The 18,913-nt window shown below is 34.4% G+C and overlaps 1 protein-coding gene across 1 annotated transcript in view; it reads right to left on the bottom strand.

Annotated features, from left to right (window-relative positions):
- LOC145249013 (centrosomal protein of 192 kDa-like) overlaps window positions 1-18,913 on the bottom strand; it is a 144,349-nt gene that overhangs the window by 79,399 nt on the left and 46,037 nt on the right. The window contains exons 11-16 of the mRNA XM_080110872.1: window positions 15,186-15,253; window positions 13,156-13,308; window positions 11,676-11,802; window positions 8,192-9,441; window positions 5,641-5,799; window positions 1,643-1,756 (exon numbers count right to left, since the gene is read on the bottom strand). Coding sequence (XP_079966998.1) covers window positions 1,643-1,756; window positions 5,641-5,799; window positions 8,192-9,441; window positions 11,676-11,802; window positions 13,156-13,308; window positions 15,186-15,253 — 1,871 coding nt within the window. The remainder of the gene's footprint in view (window positions 1-1,642; window positions 1,757-5,640; window positions 5,800-8,191; window positions 9,442-11,675; window positions 11,803-13,155; window positions 13,309-15,185; window positions 15,254-18,913) is intronic.

Raw genomic sequence — 18,913 nt, 5'->3', positions numbered from 1 at the left:
TTTTTAAATTTCAATTGGAAGAGAAATATTTTTTTTAAATTTGTTTTGAAATTGAAATAAAAAGTTATAGTGCCTGTGAATTAGAATTACATATTAAAAAAAAATTACGTAAATTACGTGTCACGTCATAATTAGTCAAAATTACAAAAAATGATTGCGTAGAACATCTGCTAGAACTATTTTTTCTGAAAAATAAAATAACATTGTTTTATTGTATATTCTCGATCTGCAATTTAATAATTTGAAATCACTGAAGTTAACTGAAAGCAAGGGAGATAAGTCAGTTTGTCATACAAAATTGGCTGCTAAAGACAAACCCACTTATTGTATTTGATAAATTTTATTTCATCTTGTAATTAGTTTTCTGGTTGATCATTTTTCATCATTTTTGGAATTTTTACACATTTTGACATGATATGTGATTACCTAATATTGTTTTTACGTAAAATGCATTATTTTTTTTGATAATTATAATGCACTAGCACTCAAATAATTTTGATTGGCTAGTTAAAAGAAAAACCCAAAGAAAAAAAAAAAACAACTAGAAATGCAATTTCAATAGTTATTGAAATATATTCTCTTGAAACAAAAATTTAAACTTTGGACATCCTTGTACGATTAATGAAAATATTGTGGAATATGCATTCATTCTAGTCAAAAGCTATAATTTCAACTGGACTTTGTTTTCGCTTAGACGAAAACTAATGGAAAAGTCCATATTGCAGATTCCCAAAGTTTAATGGTTAATTCTAGTAAGTCTAGAGCATCTAAAATACTCAGAAAATTAACCAAAAGAACAAATAATATCAATGAATGTTGAAGGGAATGTCCTACATGTAATTGTCAGTCAACAAGTGATCTCTCTTACTTTGCTATGTTACAGAATGGATTGAGAGAGAGAGAGAGAGAGAGAGAGAGAGAGAGAGAGAGAGAGAGAGAGGTGAGTAAACGTGGAGTGTAGACACGTTTACCAGAACCGAGGGTCAGCTGACCAGATTACGTAGGAGTGACGTGGTCAGGTTGGCTAGATCTGTGAGACTAGATTTGGGCTTAATAGCTGTTCCCTCCCCTTCACTGGGGGTGGGGGATGCTGACGTGTTCAAAGCAAGCAAGATTCACTTTCATATTCTGTGTCGACATCTGGAAGGTAGATAAAAAACTATAAAACTAATTCATCGTCTTGGAGTGATAAATCTTCGTCTAACAGGTACCAGTCTCCCTCCAAGAGAAGATGAATTCCAGATGGATCAACATCGACAACACATGTAGTAAGGTATGTCGAAGAAAATGCATGTAACACACACACAAAAGCATATGAACAATTAGATATGAACACACACATTCGCATATGAAACTAGACGATCATACGCACACGGAATTCTTTTATGACACGCATAATCTCCTTTCATTCTAATAATAATCATTCCATGACAACAAATACAATCATGGTCCTCCCCTTTTATGTTATACACCAAACGTCAATTTGGTGCCCCTCTATGATAACCCTAGTGATAACTTCAATGATAACTATGTAACAGCTACACTAAAGTAACAAAGCCCCTCCCCCCTCTTCCATATTTTTTAGTTTCCATCACAAGCTTTTGTTGGGCATGATTAAAAATGGTTATAAATTTATACTTACATATATGACTAGCCTCAGTGGCACTTTAGCATTACTTTTGTTGGCTACTGTAATCGGCAGGCAGCCAGTTGAACCCCAGGACTGTTCACCAAAATCAAGTTGCTTCGGTGAAAACTGAAAATGAAAATATATCCTTTCAAAGAAAGAGAAACAAAAGGACAAATAAAATGTGAGGGGGGGGGGAAGAAAAAACCAGGATAAGAATCAAATAAACGGAGAAATAAGAAAATATGAGCAAGGAAAATAGAAGATAGAAAAAAAAAAAAGATTATTTAAATGAGAAATAAAAGCAGTTGAAACATAAAACCATAAAAAAACAAAAAGACAGATATGAACTGAAGGGAGTGCAAGAGCAGAAAAAAACAAGGAATGAATAAGAAAAGCAAGGAAGCAAGTAATGGGAAGGCGTGCAAGAGACGGATGGTTTGTAGCAGAGGAAAGGCAGAAAAAAAAGGTAGGAAAAAAAAGGGAGAAAGAGGAAATAAAAGGGGAAGAAACAGAGGAAGGGGATTTTGAAAACTAGTTACATCCAGAGAATGAATTGACTGTTCTTAAACACAAGATGTAAAAAAAAAAAAAAAACTTGACTAAAATTCTAACTTATAACAGATAAATGGAATTATTTACGCTCATAATACACAAACACTCAACAGATATCAAAACTTCCTACAACATGGAGATATGAAAGACAAAACATACCAAAAATCTAAACCAAATTATAAAATTTGTCTGCATAAAATAAGAGCAGTGAAAAAAAACCAATGTTGTTGCTTTGATAATTAAGCAGGAAAAGGGGTGGGGTGGGTGGGTCTGACAAACGTGTTGCTTGTCAAAAAGAAAGAGAATGTTAATCTGAAAGTTATATTGTGATGATATTATTCCAGAGTGATAAAATTAACAACAGGATAGTAAGGATGGTCACAAGATGCAAACCAAGGATGTGGGGAGATGCTATGTTTGGAATGTTTTTAAAAAAAAAAAAAAATTTTTTAATTCCATTTTCACCCCCAAAAAAGGCACAGTGCCACTTTGATGTAGGAGGTTAATATCGGGGACATAAATTGTAGGAGTACTATGTAGGGAGTCGAGTAGCAAGATGTCTATTCACATTACACTTGAACTTCTGCATGTCAGTACAGTTGGGAAAACATGAACCTGGAAGGGAGTTCTAGAGTCTAGCAGTTCTGATGAAGAAATTATTAGAGTAGAATACCTTCTTACATCTAGGGATCTCTACTGTGTAGGGGGTGGGACTTGGCTGCTTGTCAAGTTTGTCGGGGGTATTTACGTCGAGGGGGTACAAGGGCTTGCAGTTTGTCAGACCATCCACCATTAAAATACTTGTAAAACAGGCAGAGGGGTGCAATATTTCGTTGATAGGACAGTGGTTGAAGCTTGGATGACAGTTCAGATTGGATGACTCTTTTGAATCCTGTCTAGGAGCGAGAGACTAGTAGCAGATGCACCAGCCCAAATGTGGCAACAATACTCCATACATGGGCGAATGGTGGCTTCGTACAGGTACAGGATACTTTCAGGCGTAAGTAACTTTCTTTTTGGCCGTGATAATTTTTTCTTCTATTCATTTAATGTAACCTTTTCCTTTGTCCCACAGGTCAAATGTTTCAAGATACTATGCAAGCTCACTGTCCACTTCAAGATTCAGCTGTCTCTGAATTTCACTTTGTGTGATCTTGTCTAATCACTTGCTTTCAAGTTTTTTTTGGCCGATCAACCTTCCTGCAATCCCAGACATCTTTGCTTCTGCAATGATTTATCCAGAAAGATGAATGTTCCACATAATCATACCAGCATAATCGATTCTTCTGATGACCTCCATGCTGGACAAATCCTCTGACCCGATGCATTTTGAGTTTGGTCAAATTTCACATCAGATCAACCTGATCATGGATCTGTTGTTATGCTAGTCGGGCAACTGCTTTTATCATTTAAAGATTATAAAATGAAATATTTTATCACTTGCATTTTGTGATGTGCCGATTTGAGAAATATTTTACTATTTTAAAAATTCCATGACCAATCAAAAGAGAATTGTCAAAAACAAACGCGACAGACTAGCAAAGAATTATATAAAGAGAATTGTCAACAACAAACGCGACAGACTAGCAAAGAATTATATAAAGAGAATTGTCAACAACAAACGCGACAGACTAGCAAAGAATTATATAAAGAGAATTGTCAACAACAAATGCGACAGACTAGCAAAGAATTATATAAAGAGAATTGTCAACAACAAACGCGACAGACTAGCAAAGAATTATATAAAGAGAATTGTCAACAACAAACGCGACAGACTAGCAAAGAATTATATAAAGAGAATTGTCAACAACAAATGCGACAGACTAGCAAAGAATTATATAAAGAGAATTGTCAACAACAAACACGACAGACTAGCAAAGAATTATATAAAGAGAATTGTTAACAACAAACGTGACAGACTAGCAAAGCGGTCCTTTTGCTGCTTTCTCCAGCTGGAACTCGGGGAATTTACTATATTGCATATTATTTAGATTACTGTTCTTATCTCGAGTGTTATTTCCACAACTTTTTGGCTGATGTAACCTGACATCCAACTTGTGTCAGGATTTTGCACATAATTTAAAACAGGTCCTTGCTCAAGGATCTGTGGCATAACAAAAAAAGTACTTGGAAAATTCAAGCTGTAAGTTAAACTCTTCTTGATGGTTCAATTTTCAGTGTAAACAATACTCAAAATACATTTGTGAATTACTTAAGACTTCTACTCAGTCATGGCTGACAAAACAAAAATATTCTACCTCCATGAATTAAATAAAGTGTTCCGTTTGAAATTCCATGCAGATTTTTGAGTTTGACAGGAACATTCCAGATGTCAACTAAACACGTGAAGAAGGTCGCAGGTTACATTGATCGAAATGTTGTGAAAACAAGCTGTGCATACGTGGTCCCCCTCTAGTGCTGCATGTGAAATGATGCCACAAAAAATAGTGAAGAAATGATGAATGAGAAGTGTAAAGGGCCAACGTTGCCTTCACATTTTTGCCAAGTTTCAGAAAAATCTAATGGATGGGGCAAAAGTTAGGGGGTTAAAAGTGTCATTTTTGCAATTTTGGGGCATTTATGACCCCTTTTGAGCTCCTGGGAACACTGAATCCCAGTGAAAATGGACAAACGGTGCAGTTTCATGCCTTAAAACATGTATATTTCAATTCAGCACCATAGAAAACCACTATATAGACATATCACGTTTTTGAGTAATATGAAAAAAGAGCTACAAAAAAGACGTTTTTTTTTTTTTTTAGCTCTAAAAGTCCCAGAAGGACGCGAACCAGAATTTTGCCAGGGTTACCATTACTGAATTTATATTAAGAACAATAGACTCCAAATTTAGGCCAAGTTTCAGAAAACTCTAATGGATGGATCAAAAGTTATGGGGCAAAAACGTGTCATTTTTGGCCATTCTGGGGCATTTTTAACCTCTTGAGCCCCTGGGAACGCAACGGGAATTTTCACAAAAAAAAATTTTATTTACTGTGCACATCTATTTAATGAAATACAATTTGTGATAAAATTTCAGGAAAAACTAATGGATGGTTATGTAGCAATAGTCTAGAATAATGGATGCACCAACGCCACCGAAAACATAGGTCTCTCTTCGATAAATCGGGGGACCAATAACACTAAAGATGAGAACAGTAGTCCAAATCCTACAAATTATCACTCTTCATTTAAAAAAATAAAAAAACATTTACAACATCAGAAAGACAAACATCTTAACATTCTACTACCAAAATTGTAAACTATATATAAAAAAAAACTTTTTCCGATTCTTCACTTTTTTTGTCTGCAGTACAATTTGCATTTTAAGACTATTAAAGAACGGTTCATAATACGGCAGCACTTTTTATATCGATGGTTGATCACATCCGATTTGGGACTCCATGCATTAAAAAAATCAGCCCCAACAGAGTGTGCAAGTAAAATTAAATCATACTCACATGGATAGATGGTATATCGGCGTAACCATTCAATTGGACATAATACGTAACATGATCACCACTATCATGGCTCTTCTTATGAGGGCTGATTGCATGGGAACTTGAAGTGACACGCACCTTTGCTTTGTATGAACCAGGATCTTTGGGACAAAAAATAACCTGAAAAAGAAAAAAAAATAGTGACTTGTATTTAAACATAAACAAGAAACAAAATGGAGCAAGACTTATCACGCTATACTACGAGTTCTGAAAACTGATCTCTTTAGCTAAAGGTTTTCAGAACTTGTAAAATAAACGAAAAATTATCTAGAAACTGAGCAGCTGAACTTTATTCTTTCATGGGAAGATCACCAACACTACAACATCAGTTTTGTCATGGTAACATTAACTGAAATCTGTACTTTCCATAACATTTTATCTTTAATGATTTTAACTTTTTCTTAAAGCTACAAGAATAATATGTGGTTCTTTTCTAGAATTCCTTTGACATTAACAAAAATAAAGCAAAATCTGTATGGTGTATGTACCAGTGACAAAACAAAAATATCATAGTCTAAAAATCATGTAAATTGCTCAAATTGATATTGTTCAACATTCTCCAACCTATACTTAATGGCTTTCATAGAACAGATTCGATAGACCCTGCACCGTTCGAGTAACCAATCTTTGAACTCACTTCAGAGGCTAAATATCTCATATTAGATATAAAGAGGCCTGGACATGATACTCTAACAGTGGTTTGATGATGGAGACATACAGAGGGAGAAATATTTCAGGAAGGAGTTTTCATATGAGAAATTGAAAACTTCTTGCTTTGTTAGCAGCCTGAATGTAATGACTTAAGGAACAATCCAACAAGGCCAAGATCTTTTGTCTCGATTACTTTTTTTGAGCGAAGCAATGTCATCACCGAATGTAAGAGTAGAGTTGGAACAAAAACTCTGCAGCATGGTAGGATTTATCGACATTAAGATCTAAATATTTATTATGCAAACTTTGCCTATCTAATATTAATCAAATAATCTCATTAACACATAAAAAAATAAATTACAACTGCTGCTATTTCATATATAATAAAAACTGAAAATTTTTAAATAGGGCCAATAATATTATATAACAAATGAAAATTGCTTATTAAGAATAAAAATGTGGTATGTCAGTTTAAATGCTATTGAGTGCAACTGTTTAAAATTTCAATTTTCTTTATATATGAAAAAGCAAGTTTGGATTTTTTTCCCCAACATTTACTCATAAAATTTGCGGTAAGTTGTTATATTTTATTGCTTTTCCATTTTTTTTAAAATCATAATTAGTATCTGATGACTTATTTTCTGTTTCATAGCATTTTGTAATTTCATTGGCGCTTGGCATATTCCAATAATTTATATGAAATGCAATCCAGCTAGAATGGATTTTTACAAAAAATCCAGTTTGCAAAGTGCAACAGTACCGAATAAATTCCGATAAAATAAAGCAGATGCCATGACCAGAACCAAAACCTTACGATCATCCGTCATTAGTTCTACAAACTGATATATTTGAACTTAATATAAATAGAGCTTAAATCATTACCTTAATCAAATAATTATAGTTTTAGCATGAAATTATACATTTAAGTCACGCTTTAAAACACAATTTCATACATAAACAAAAATAAAGGAGTGGGTAAGCATCAGTTATGTTAGAATTTTAATCATTCAAAATAATTTGCATTAACAGTATACTGCATGTAGTTCTTTCAAGGAGCATATACAGGGTGACCCCAAAAAAACGTGATATCCCCATTATTTATTTACCGATTTCCCTTATTTTACAGGACATGGCAGAATCAACGACCGTGAGTACATCAAGACCCCAGTGGGAGCTGGGACAAAGAATACACTGTGTTAAATTTTGTTTGGCTAAAACACTAAGAAACGGGGACTAATTAGAGTTGGGGGCCCGTTTTTTTGGGGGGGTCATCCTGTATTTGCTAGTAATATATAAAAAACTGGTTAGTACTCTGGTTTTAACCTAACAAAAAAAAAAAAAAGTCGGTATAACGTATATACTCGGCACAGAATGAAAATGTGATTAAAAAAAAAAAAAAAAAAGTGAATTCTAAGATTTTTTTTTTATAGAAATTTTTTTGATTTTTAGCAATTAATAGTAGTAAACCATAGACATAATGTTCCTATTTACAATGCCTCCCCACGGGACAGATTTAGACACCAGGGTCGTTTTTTAACGTGGAGAAAAGGAACAAAAATTAAAATTGTCTCAGTTTTTTGGAATATGACATTTTCATTCCACGGCAGGTGTGTACATAAGATATTTTTCTATATTTTTGCTTTTAAATGGGACAAGAATTAAAGCTCACAAAAATGAAATATTCAGTTTTCTGAAAGTTACAGGACTTATTCCTACCAATTCACTAAAGAAAAAAAAAGAAAAATAAATAAAGAAAAAAATTCAATTTCAAAGATTTTTTTTTATTTTTATTTTTTTAATTAGATTGAATTCTGGACACGCACCAAAAATTTTAAATCAACTTTTGTAAAAAAATTCTTACCTCAAGTTCCTTGGATTCCATTGGCATCAAAACAAGTTTTTCCTTCATATGAAATGGAGTGTAGTTCGTAACAGCAACTTTTCGATCATTAACAAAGAGACAGACCAATTCAAAACGGCACTCTAACAAGTGTTGAACCATATTGCGAACAGTCACATGTGCCGTTTCAGATATTCCGATAGCAGTGTCGGGAATCGTAACCATACGATCGATCTCAAATGTGGGTTTTCCTTTAATAGTAGCACCACTGACTGGAAACTGTAAGTGTTCTGTGGCATCATCATCATCATCATCAAGAGGGCTTGCATCCTCTAAGCGCGTCGACGTGAAAACATCGAAATTCAACTGGGTTTGCCCAAGAGGCTCTTCCATCATTGTCTGCCATGGATAGCTTTTATCAATGTCGTCTCTTGTACGATTCTGATTCATCAGAAGGGTTTCTATTTTACAAGCATCAGTGACATTCATCCGGGTAGAGAGTACGGCTAATAAATCTGCTCCTTCCTTGGTATCTTCGTCGGTTTTGTTATTGACATGCGGCTGAAAAACTGAAGGGCAAATTTCACCTCGAGTTGATTTCGGAGAAATCGTGGACACATTTTGTGGACTACGATATACGTTCTCCTTGGGCCAATTGACATTTGGAGATTTCATGTTCCGAACATCTTTACCACTTACAGGTTCTGTCGTCTCCATACCATCAAACGGCAAATGACGATTAAGTTTTTTTGACTCTGACACGTCTTTGAACTTCCTGGGTGCATGCATGCTTTCACGAGGTACACGAGATTTCGCGCCATCGAATGCCAACTGATTGCCTGTCACAGCAACTGGGCTACGATGAAACTGGTTGCGCGCACCAGTCTTCATAGCATCTCCGGATTCTTCAAGTCGGGAAGCACTTTGATTTGTAAGCGTGTGTGTAGAAGAGGAAGTGGCCGTCAAAATATCTTGGCCAATGCTCGAAGAAAAAGATGAAAAGTTATTACTAGACCCTCCCTTAGGCTGAAGGTCAAGTCGTGAGGTAACAAACTGATTTGTGCTAGGTGTCTGAGTGAGGTTTTTAGTCTTTAAAGAGGATACGTCTTTTAGGGATTCTGACTGACCATTCTGGCACTTGTCTAGCTGCGCAACAAGTCTTTTCGCAATTTCATTGTTGGACATTGACATACTGGCGACATCTAAGATGTTAGATATGACACTGTTACTTATTATGGATTTTGCCAGGGATGACGGAGGATAAGAAGAGCCTAAAAGAGAATGGGTATTCATTTTAGTTGGAATTTAAAAAAAAACACACACACACACACACAGAAGCAAAAAACACAAAGAAAAAAAAAAATGACAGACCAAAAAAAAAGAAAAACAAACAAGTGAAGCATGCCTGGCCCTCGTGAGTGCACAGTGAATGAGGCACAAAAATAAAAACAATGACTAAGTTCAGCACCCCCCCCCCCAATTTAGCCCATTTCAAACTCTTTCAATTTTGACCTCTTGGCAGCCAAATTTTCGCCTAAAAACTGACTAAAAAGCTTGTTGCATGTCTGAATACCCTTTATGTAAAATTTCAAATATTTGGCCCAAAATTTGCTGAATAGTTTGCTAGAGACCGCAAAGGACATCTTTTGACGTTTGACCCCATGAAAGCCAGATTTCCATTCAAAACCCGATTAAAAAGCTTGTCCTATATCTAAACACACTACGTAAAATTTCAAATGTTTGGACCCAAAATTGGGTGAGTAATTTTTTAATTTTGACCCCTTACCATTTGTTTTGGCCTCAAATCAAATTAAAAAGTTTGATCCATGTCCAAATAACCTACATCTAAAATTCCAAGTATTTAGACCCAAAATTGGCGGAGGACTTTGGTAGAGTTTTCAAAGGTCAAATCATTGAATTTTTACCCCTTGACAGTTAAATTTCTCCGAAAACTGATTAAAAAGATTTTCCCAAATCTCAATACAACTTATGTCAAATCTCTAATGTGTAAACTGAAAACTGACAGAGTAGTTTAATAGGGAAATGTACACAGAGACAGACAATTTCACTTTTCTAGATATATAGATAATATAACAGATAAAAATTACTTATGTTTTCGGTATTATAACAAGACACTTCACTACAGGTTTTAAAAAAATTTTTTTAATTATAGTCCACCTGAAAAACTGATAATATGGAACCATTTTCCAAGGATGACCATAAAATCAAAAGCAGTAAAGGAAATAACTCATATTTTTACTTAAATACCAAGAGTAATCTCCCTTAAAATTTTATTTTCTGAATAAGTTTATTTTTTTTTTTTTTTAATTATGCGAGTATTTTTAGTTTTGTTTTAAATTTTGCGAAATAGAATTTTGAATATTAAATTTCATTTATATTGTTTTGATTGAGCGTTATTTGCACAACGCTTCCGTCAGTGTACCTTTGACAGGCATATTGGTTGTTATTTTAGAAAATAAAGGAGAAAAGTTACTGGCTCTGTAGATGGTTTCATATTCTCCGGATTTGTCTTGTTTTTTCGCCATTTTAGATGCGGAAATAATTTTTGGTTGACAAGGGGAGACAACTCTAAAGTTTAACAGATTATTTACCTTTTATTGTTGAAATTTTAAGGAGAGGTTGTACAATTTTTTGTTTTTCCTACAATTAGACGTTCCCATACGCTGCTAATTTCTATGCTTGGTCTGCTTAGTAATTTTTTTTTTTAGCACATATGCTGCTTCTTCGAGTCGTCTGACTCTCCATCTTTCATCCCTGTCATTTATTTCGACCTTGTTTCACAAAGGGAAGCGTGTTCCTTTTTCTTTTCATATGTGATCAGCTAGTCCCCCTCCCCCGTCAAGGATGTTCTTCTAGCCTCACTGGTCTTACTTTTGTATAGTTTTCTGCATTTGCATGAAATTTCATATATGCATTTTTTTGTCATGAGAATTTCAGTTGGGGGCTCGACTTATACTAAAGAAAAAACAGTCCAAGTATAGAAATTAACAGCATATAGGAACCTCTAATTGTAGGAAAAAAATAAAAATTTGTACAACCCCTCCTTAAAATTTCAACAATAAAAGGGAGATAATCCCATTAAACGTTAGTTGCCTTCTCTTGTCAACCAAAATTTTTTTTGTACACCTACGAAACCATGGTGAAAAGACAACTCCAAAAATCCGAAACCATCTACAGAGCCAGTAATATTTCTCCTTTCTTTTTCAAGATAATGACCAACATGCCTGATGAAGGTTAAAGGCTACACCAACCGAAACGTTGCACAGATAACACTCAAAATAAGAATAATAGTCTGATCAATACAAGTAATATAAACAATCAGCCCTCATCTAAAAAAAAAAAAAAAATTCAGAACTTAAATTTGATTGTTACGGTATTGTTTCTATCAGTAATTTTATATTTTTTATTCACTGCATCCGGGGCAATGCCAGGTAGAAACAGCTAGCATTCTTATGAGTCTTCTGTTACTTTAACAATTCATTACCTGACAAAGTATCCTCTCTATCGTCTGGATTTTGAGCCGTTAAATCTTCAGTAAGATCTTCCTCCTCTACCATTTCTTCCACAATTGGCAACTCGGCTGCGTCAGCATGGTTACTGTTAAACAACGACTGCAAAAAGGCAAAATGAAAAACAGGGTAAAAACAAATCTAGACGACTATGCTTAATGCGCGTGTACACTTAACAGATATTAAGGCTCAAAGGTTTGAGACGCAAGTTTCTGCAAATCAAAGTTGGTGAACATCTGTATTTTTGAAGGGGTAAGGGTGACAGAAAAAGAAATAAAAAATAAAAGAGAACAGAAATTAAAATAAAAAAAACAGGAAAAAAAAAAAAAAAAAAATATATATATATATATATATATATATATATATATATAGAGAGAGAGAGAGAGAGAGAGAGAGAAGAAAACGATAGAGAAAAAATATATAGCGGTAAAAAACTGGTGGGGGAGAAATGGATGAAAAAAAGGGGGGGGGTAATAAAACGTATATACACACAAAAATAAACTAACAGGAGGAAAAAAAATAGATAACTTCTACCAGTACAGCATATCTCCCCCAACCGCTTACAAACATCTGTTCTTTCACTACTGACTTTTTCTTCATACTAGCTATAAAACAGTAACGCCACAAACAACATATTCAGAAGCAGCATCAATACAAGGAGTGATTAAAAACTAGTTACTAGTAAATTTAATTAAGAACAAGATAATAGATACTTGGAAAAAAAAAAAAAAAGTAACATGTAGGTTCAAGATAAATTTTCTTGCGCAACACCAAATCATGGATTCCCACATGCTTTATAATTGAAGTCAATTTTATTTTAATAATTACAGCATATTTTATTGCAAATTCTATGAAAATTTCCAAAGAATTTACAAAAGAGAGGAAGAGTTCTTTTTATGGAAAAAAAAAAAATCAACTGCAGTGGATCATTCTTAATGCCAACTATTACAGTCTGAAAAATTGTTTGTCGGTAGAAAAGTTTAGGTCAGTAATAGCTCACTTATTTGTATTGTGGTCAAATCAATTTCTGTTACTGTTTGTTCTATAAGAGTTGGAAATAGTCAATTTTTTTAATACTCTATTATTTGAGGGACAGGTACTTGTTTGAATAGCTGTGCAAGGTTTGTTGTGTGATAGCTTTGCTTACAAACGATCAGTATGTAACCAAAACAATGCCACCTCTTAAATATCATTCCATCTTGAGAGTTCTTTAAAAATATTTTTCTGATAAATTAGACAAATACTAAATACAACGGATTTTTTAACATTCTTTGAGTGAAACGAGTTAACAAACACACGCAATAATGTTAAAACTAAAATAAATAAAAATAATTTTTAAAGTAATAAAATAAATAAAAACTTCCAACGTGTAGTTATTGAGAAACAGACGAACGGATAAGGGTGAATTTACAGGTTCACCTTCCTTTTGTTGGGGACCAAGAAAAAAAAAAATACCTGATTGGCATTTCTTAAAGATTCCGACCCGGCAGTCATATATGTTCCAACTGACATCCTCTCATGACTGTTGGTAGGTGTTGAGAAACTAATATGACTACGATAGCTCCAATCTGCAACATCTTGTGCCAGTGGTACTTGAAGAACCGCATCCTACCAATAGATAAAACGGATAAATTTTCTTTGCAAAAAAAAACTACATGCTCGTTGCTTTCTTGAATAATAAAAGCAATCTGATAAACTTATCCTTGATTTTTAAATTCAAACCTCAAATTGCATTTAAACTGATAAATCAAATATTTGTTTCAACTAACTTTTAGTCGTTATTGCTGTGGAAATCTTTTGTTAAAATTCATTTTTGTGAAATTTTTGATGCATTAGACATTAATTAATAAATATTCAAATTTCAGTTTTTTTGGGGATATGTTAAGATAGTTGACAGATCGATTTTTGAAATATGCGGTTTTAAGCAAAAAACAACAGTACTCAACTTATTTCGAAAATAGTAATATATCCAAAAATTACGAAAATTCATCGAATAGAACAATTGCTATTTGTGTTTTTAGTAAAAAAAAAAAAAAAAGAAAGTCTATCGCTATCATCTAAAACAAAACGTTAGCCATTAAAATGGCAAAAAGTGAGATAAGTATCTCCTGTATTCGCAACCTTCAAGACGTTTACAGCTGGGGAAATGCAATTTCCCTCCATTTTCTGTAAAGTTTACTTTTAATTACGAGTTTTCATAATTTTTGGATATATTACTACTTTCGACATAAGAATTAATTAAGTACTGTTGTTTTGCTTAAAAAAGCACAAAAGAAAAAATCGATCTGTCAACTATCTTAAAAAACACCAATATTTTGAAGAGTTTTCAGAGTTATAATATGGACACACTCTTCTATTTCAAAATTCAAATATTTCAGATTTGCATTGAATTACATCCATAATAATTTACATTCCAATTAAAGAAGATTTCTGGAATTTCAATTTCTCAGACTCCTTAAGCTTAAGCCTTAAATTTGTAACATTTTCTAGAATCAAAATCATGTAATGTATTTTGATCAAAATTGGAATAAGGATTGTAGACATAAGGTCTAACATTATATATTGATTTTATTTTCATAAAGAGACATAAAATTTGTAGAAAACCGTTCTGTTTAGGGAATTAATTTCACCTGACTTGATATGAGTGTTCATTTAGTTTTTGGTATAAAAATATTGTTTTTTTTTTTTTGTACTTATTACTTATGCAATATAAGGACCGTGCTATTGTTGGAATTGTCTGCAGGCTTTACAGAAAATGCCGAAAGCTACTGAAATACTCAGCATCTTAACCCTAATACAAAAAAAAAAAAATCACTAAGAAAACATTCATTTGCTATCATTGGTTTATTATATTGAAAAATATCTAAATGCTTATCTTGATTTAGACAAAACAAAAAACAACAAAAAACAAAATAAACATTTTTTTTTTTATTGCTATCAGTTATTTGTTATTCAAAAAATAAATATTAATTTATGAAACTTATCTTACAATGAATGCTTTTTTTCTTGATCCAAATTTTTTTTTTTTTTTTTTAAGTTTTGTAAAAATTGCCTAATAGTTATTCTAGAACATTATTCTCATCTTTCAAATAATTTTTCATTGAATTAACTTTGTACTTAAAAAAATATATTTGTCCTTGGAAAAAAATTGTCCCGTGAAAAACAAAAAAAAACTCTTATTCAGTACTTTTTAGCATTTTTTGTAAACCACCAGACAATTCCGACAATAGCATGACAATTACCATGACAGAAACCAGCAGTTCCCTAGCATATGGCGGTAAAGAATTGCATAAGCCAGGGTTCCCCAGACTTCAGGACACCATGGAACCCCTGAGCAGTGCAAAGTTCATAGCATGGTTCTTATACTGCATAATTACCATTTTTTCAACATCTAGTGTGTTAAAACAAGTATGGCTTTTTTTTTTTGTTTTCATTTCTTACAGACCAAGGGTGGAGGGGGGGGGCTAATGCAGTAAAAAACTTACATAATGAGGATCAGCATTTTCTCGAAAAAAATCCACCTCATCTGCATCCAATTTGGCTGCTGCTGATTCTTTAACAAAAAAAAAAAAAAAGAGTTATTCTTAATAAGACAATCACTTTTTGTTTAGTAGAAATCTTGCCAAGCTTTGCTGGTATATACCCAAGAAGAGTCGCTTCTGATTAATGCTTACGTAATCAGTTTAAACTGTACATAAATAATAAAAAATATTTGCAAAAAACATTTCAAAGTAAAGATTATTTTTATATAAACTTAAAATATATTTTATAAAATCATTCTGAACAAAAAAAAAAAAAAAAAAATTCAGTCAACATTAAAAAAAAATATATTTTATAACATTTTATTAAAAATAAAGTAAAGACTAGTTTTTTGTTATGCAAAGTTTTTAAATTGAATTGTAATTACCTTTTCTTTTTTCATGTACCTTGGTGTGATATTAGCCCCAAGTAACATGCTTGTTACGTTCAAACTGTGCTTGGTACAGTTCACCCCCCCATCCCACCCCACCCCTGCATGCCACCTAATACGGTTACAAAGAATCAAACAAAAATAAATAAATCCGACTGCATTTTTTCTGTTTTAACACAAGGCATTTATTACCATTACTTTTCAAACAATACTTTTTTTTTTTTTTTTACTGTTCATTTCATCAGCCACAAAATTAACAAAACCCTGTTGTTCAGACACCAGCTTAAAAGTCTCTCGCCGCCATGACAGGGTCACACGCCCATCTTGCCCGGGACACACTTTTCTTCTCTCCTCGGTCATACACTGACCATAGCCAGCAATTTCTTGCTTTCGACTTTACACATCCATTTTCCCCCGGCGCATACTTTGCTTCTCCCTCCAATCACCTAGAGCATTTTTCTTTTTCTTCTGATGCAAGCCCACGCACACTTGCTAGTTTTCATAGTGCTCAAACAACTGCTGCTGCTAATACCTTCGCTAGCCATCCATCCCTTGGCTGCTGCTGATATTTTCACATGCACTCATACTCTCTCTGTTACAGCTGTGCTGTCGGCTTCCTACAAAGGAGGAAGTTTATAGAGAATACCCAATTCAAAAGTGGTCCCCAGCCACATTTTGGTCATGGGAAGAGGACATACAGCACCTATAATTCTCAAATGGTCACCCATCTGGTACAAGCTAGCCTCCACGTCACTTAATGTCAGTGATCTAAAGAGAACATGTGCGCCAATGCAATCACAGCATATATATATATATATATATATATATATATATATATATATATATATATATATTTTCATATATATATATTTTTTCAAGTTTTTTTTAATTATTTATAAGACAATTTTTCTTAGTTAAAAGGTAATTATATTATAACAATAAAACAATTTAAAAAAAAACAAAAAAACTTGTCCGACTATCATGACAAAAACCTAACAACCAGCCATGGTTCTCCCCAGAATGTGCTGCTGCTATCACGCACAGAAATCACTTTTTCCATAGCTACCAACGTAATAGATGCACTGAGACTAAAGCTGCTTTCAGGTCTGCCAGCAACCACTGTAAAAGAGTAATAAAAAATGCAAGAGAGCTATATGCCCAGTCTGTTAAATCCAAAGTAGCTTGGATCCCACCAGTTTTGGCAAATAACAAATAGGATCCTAAACAGAAGTGTGCGTTCCATCCCAACCATTATCAATGGACCAGAGGTCATCTCGTCAGCGTCAGACAAGGCCAAACTATTTGCAAAGAACTTTGCAGCTAATTCTACCCTATGCGACGAAGGCCATCAACTCCCCATATTTCCTCCTATAACACAGAACAAGCTAGGTAACATACAAATATCCGTGCATGAGGTCGCCAAGCTAATCAAGAACCTAGATTCTAGTAAGGCAACTGGCCCTGATGGCATCCCAATTATAGTGTTAAAAAAGCTTCAACCAGAACTTGCTCCCATACTTACGAAACTATTTAAGCGCTGCCTTAAGGAGAAGTGCTTTCCGACCCCCTGGAAGACCTCATCAGTTTGCCCTGTATTTAAGAATTCAGGTGATAAGTCCTCTCCCTCTCAGTACAGACCAATAAGTCTCCTCTGTGTTATGAGTAAGTTGCTGGAATCCATATTAAATAGAGAAATAGTCAACCACCTCAGCAGGAATAACCTTCTTAGTAACACACAATATGGTTTCCGCTCTGCAAGATCTACCACAGATGTGCTGACGGTTATATCCCACAGGATTAGTGAATCTCTTGACAAAGGCTTCCTTTCTAGTGCAATTGCTCTTGACATATCAAAGGCCTTCGACAAGGTATGGCATAAGGGTCTACTTCACAAGATTTCCAGCTACGGTATAACTGGAAATGTTTTCTCAATCATTAAATCATTTCTCTCCGATAGGTTCATAAGAGTAGTGGTAGATGGACAAAAATCGGAGGTCTGCAATATAAATGCTGAAGTCCCTCAGGGGTCAATCCTCGGCCCAACTCTCTTCCTGATCTACATCAATGACCTCCCTAAACACATACTTAAATCATTCGTTGACATCTATGCTGATGACACGACCATCTACGGCAACACATCAAAGGCTGTAAATGACAAAGTTCTCTCGGATTCTCTCTCCTCTGATCTCGAGCACGTGGTTCAGTGGGGGAAGATGTGGCTGGTTACCTTTAATGCATCCAAAACCAAACTCCTATCCTTACATCATCAACGCTCTGATCTCCAGCTGGCATCAATTGTGATGGATGGCTCTCGTCTGGGTGAGGCCCCGTGTTTTGACAAGCTTCTGGGTTTGACCTTTACTCCTGATCTGAAATGGAACACGTACATCAAGTCTGTTGCCAAGGTCGCTGGAAAGATAGTGGGATCCTTCTACCGCTCCAGAAGATATCTCACTACTGATGCAATTCTCTATCTATATAAAAGCCAAGTACGTCCAAGGATGGAATACTGTTGCCATATCTGGGCAGGAGCTGCCAAAAACAGCCTATCATGTCTTGACAGAGTACAAAATAGACTTCGTGGTTTAGTGGGGGATGCCCTTTTCTCTACCCTGCAACCTCTCTCCCACAGAAGAGACGTTGCGAGCCTATCCTTGTTTTATCGTTATTTTCATGGCAGGTGCTCATCTGAACTCCAATCCCTGGTCCCCCCTCGCCAATCTTTCACGAAAAACACCCGTCTAGCTGAATCCACTGTGAAAAATTTCCCCCACTCTATATCTGTGCCTAAATCAAAACGCGGATTCCATGAACAAAGCTTCTTTCTTAGAACTGCACGCCTGTGGAACTCTGTTCCGTCTGCCTGCTTCCCTCCGGACTACAACTTGGATGTCTTCAAGTCCAATGTTAACAAATTCCTAATGAACCGCCCACCCTAATTAAACACTTCATCAAATCTCCACACTAACGTAATGTACTTGCAATAACCCTTATCCATGAGTGGCTTCCGGGCCTTGATAAGTGGTGATCACTGTGTAAAAAAAAAAAAAAAAAAAAAACAGTAGTTACCTAACATATGGTGGTAAAAAATTGCATAAGCCAGGGTTTCCCGGACTTCAGGACACCATGGAACCCATGAGCAGTGCCAAGTTTTTTTACGGAACACTAACAAGATAATTTCTAAAATAAATATGAAAAACATTCATTTCAAATTTTAACACTAACTAATGTTTACAATCATTTTTTGTTTTTGATTAATAGAAAACGTTTCATTTTTTGTTAATTTTTTTTTTAATGAATCAT

This window comes from Euprymna scolopes, chromosome 27, assembly GCF_053919585.1.
Source record: "Euprymna scolopes isolate OS-2025 chromosome 27, ASM5391958v1, whole genome shotgun sequence".
NCBI lineage: Eukaryota > Metazoa > Mollusca > Cephalopoda > Sepiida > Sepiolidae > Euprymna > Euprymna scolopes.
The sequence above is the reverse complement of the archived record's forward strand: the minus strand, read 5'-3'. Positions and strand labels throughout refer to the sequence as shown.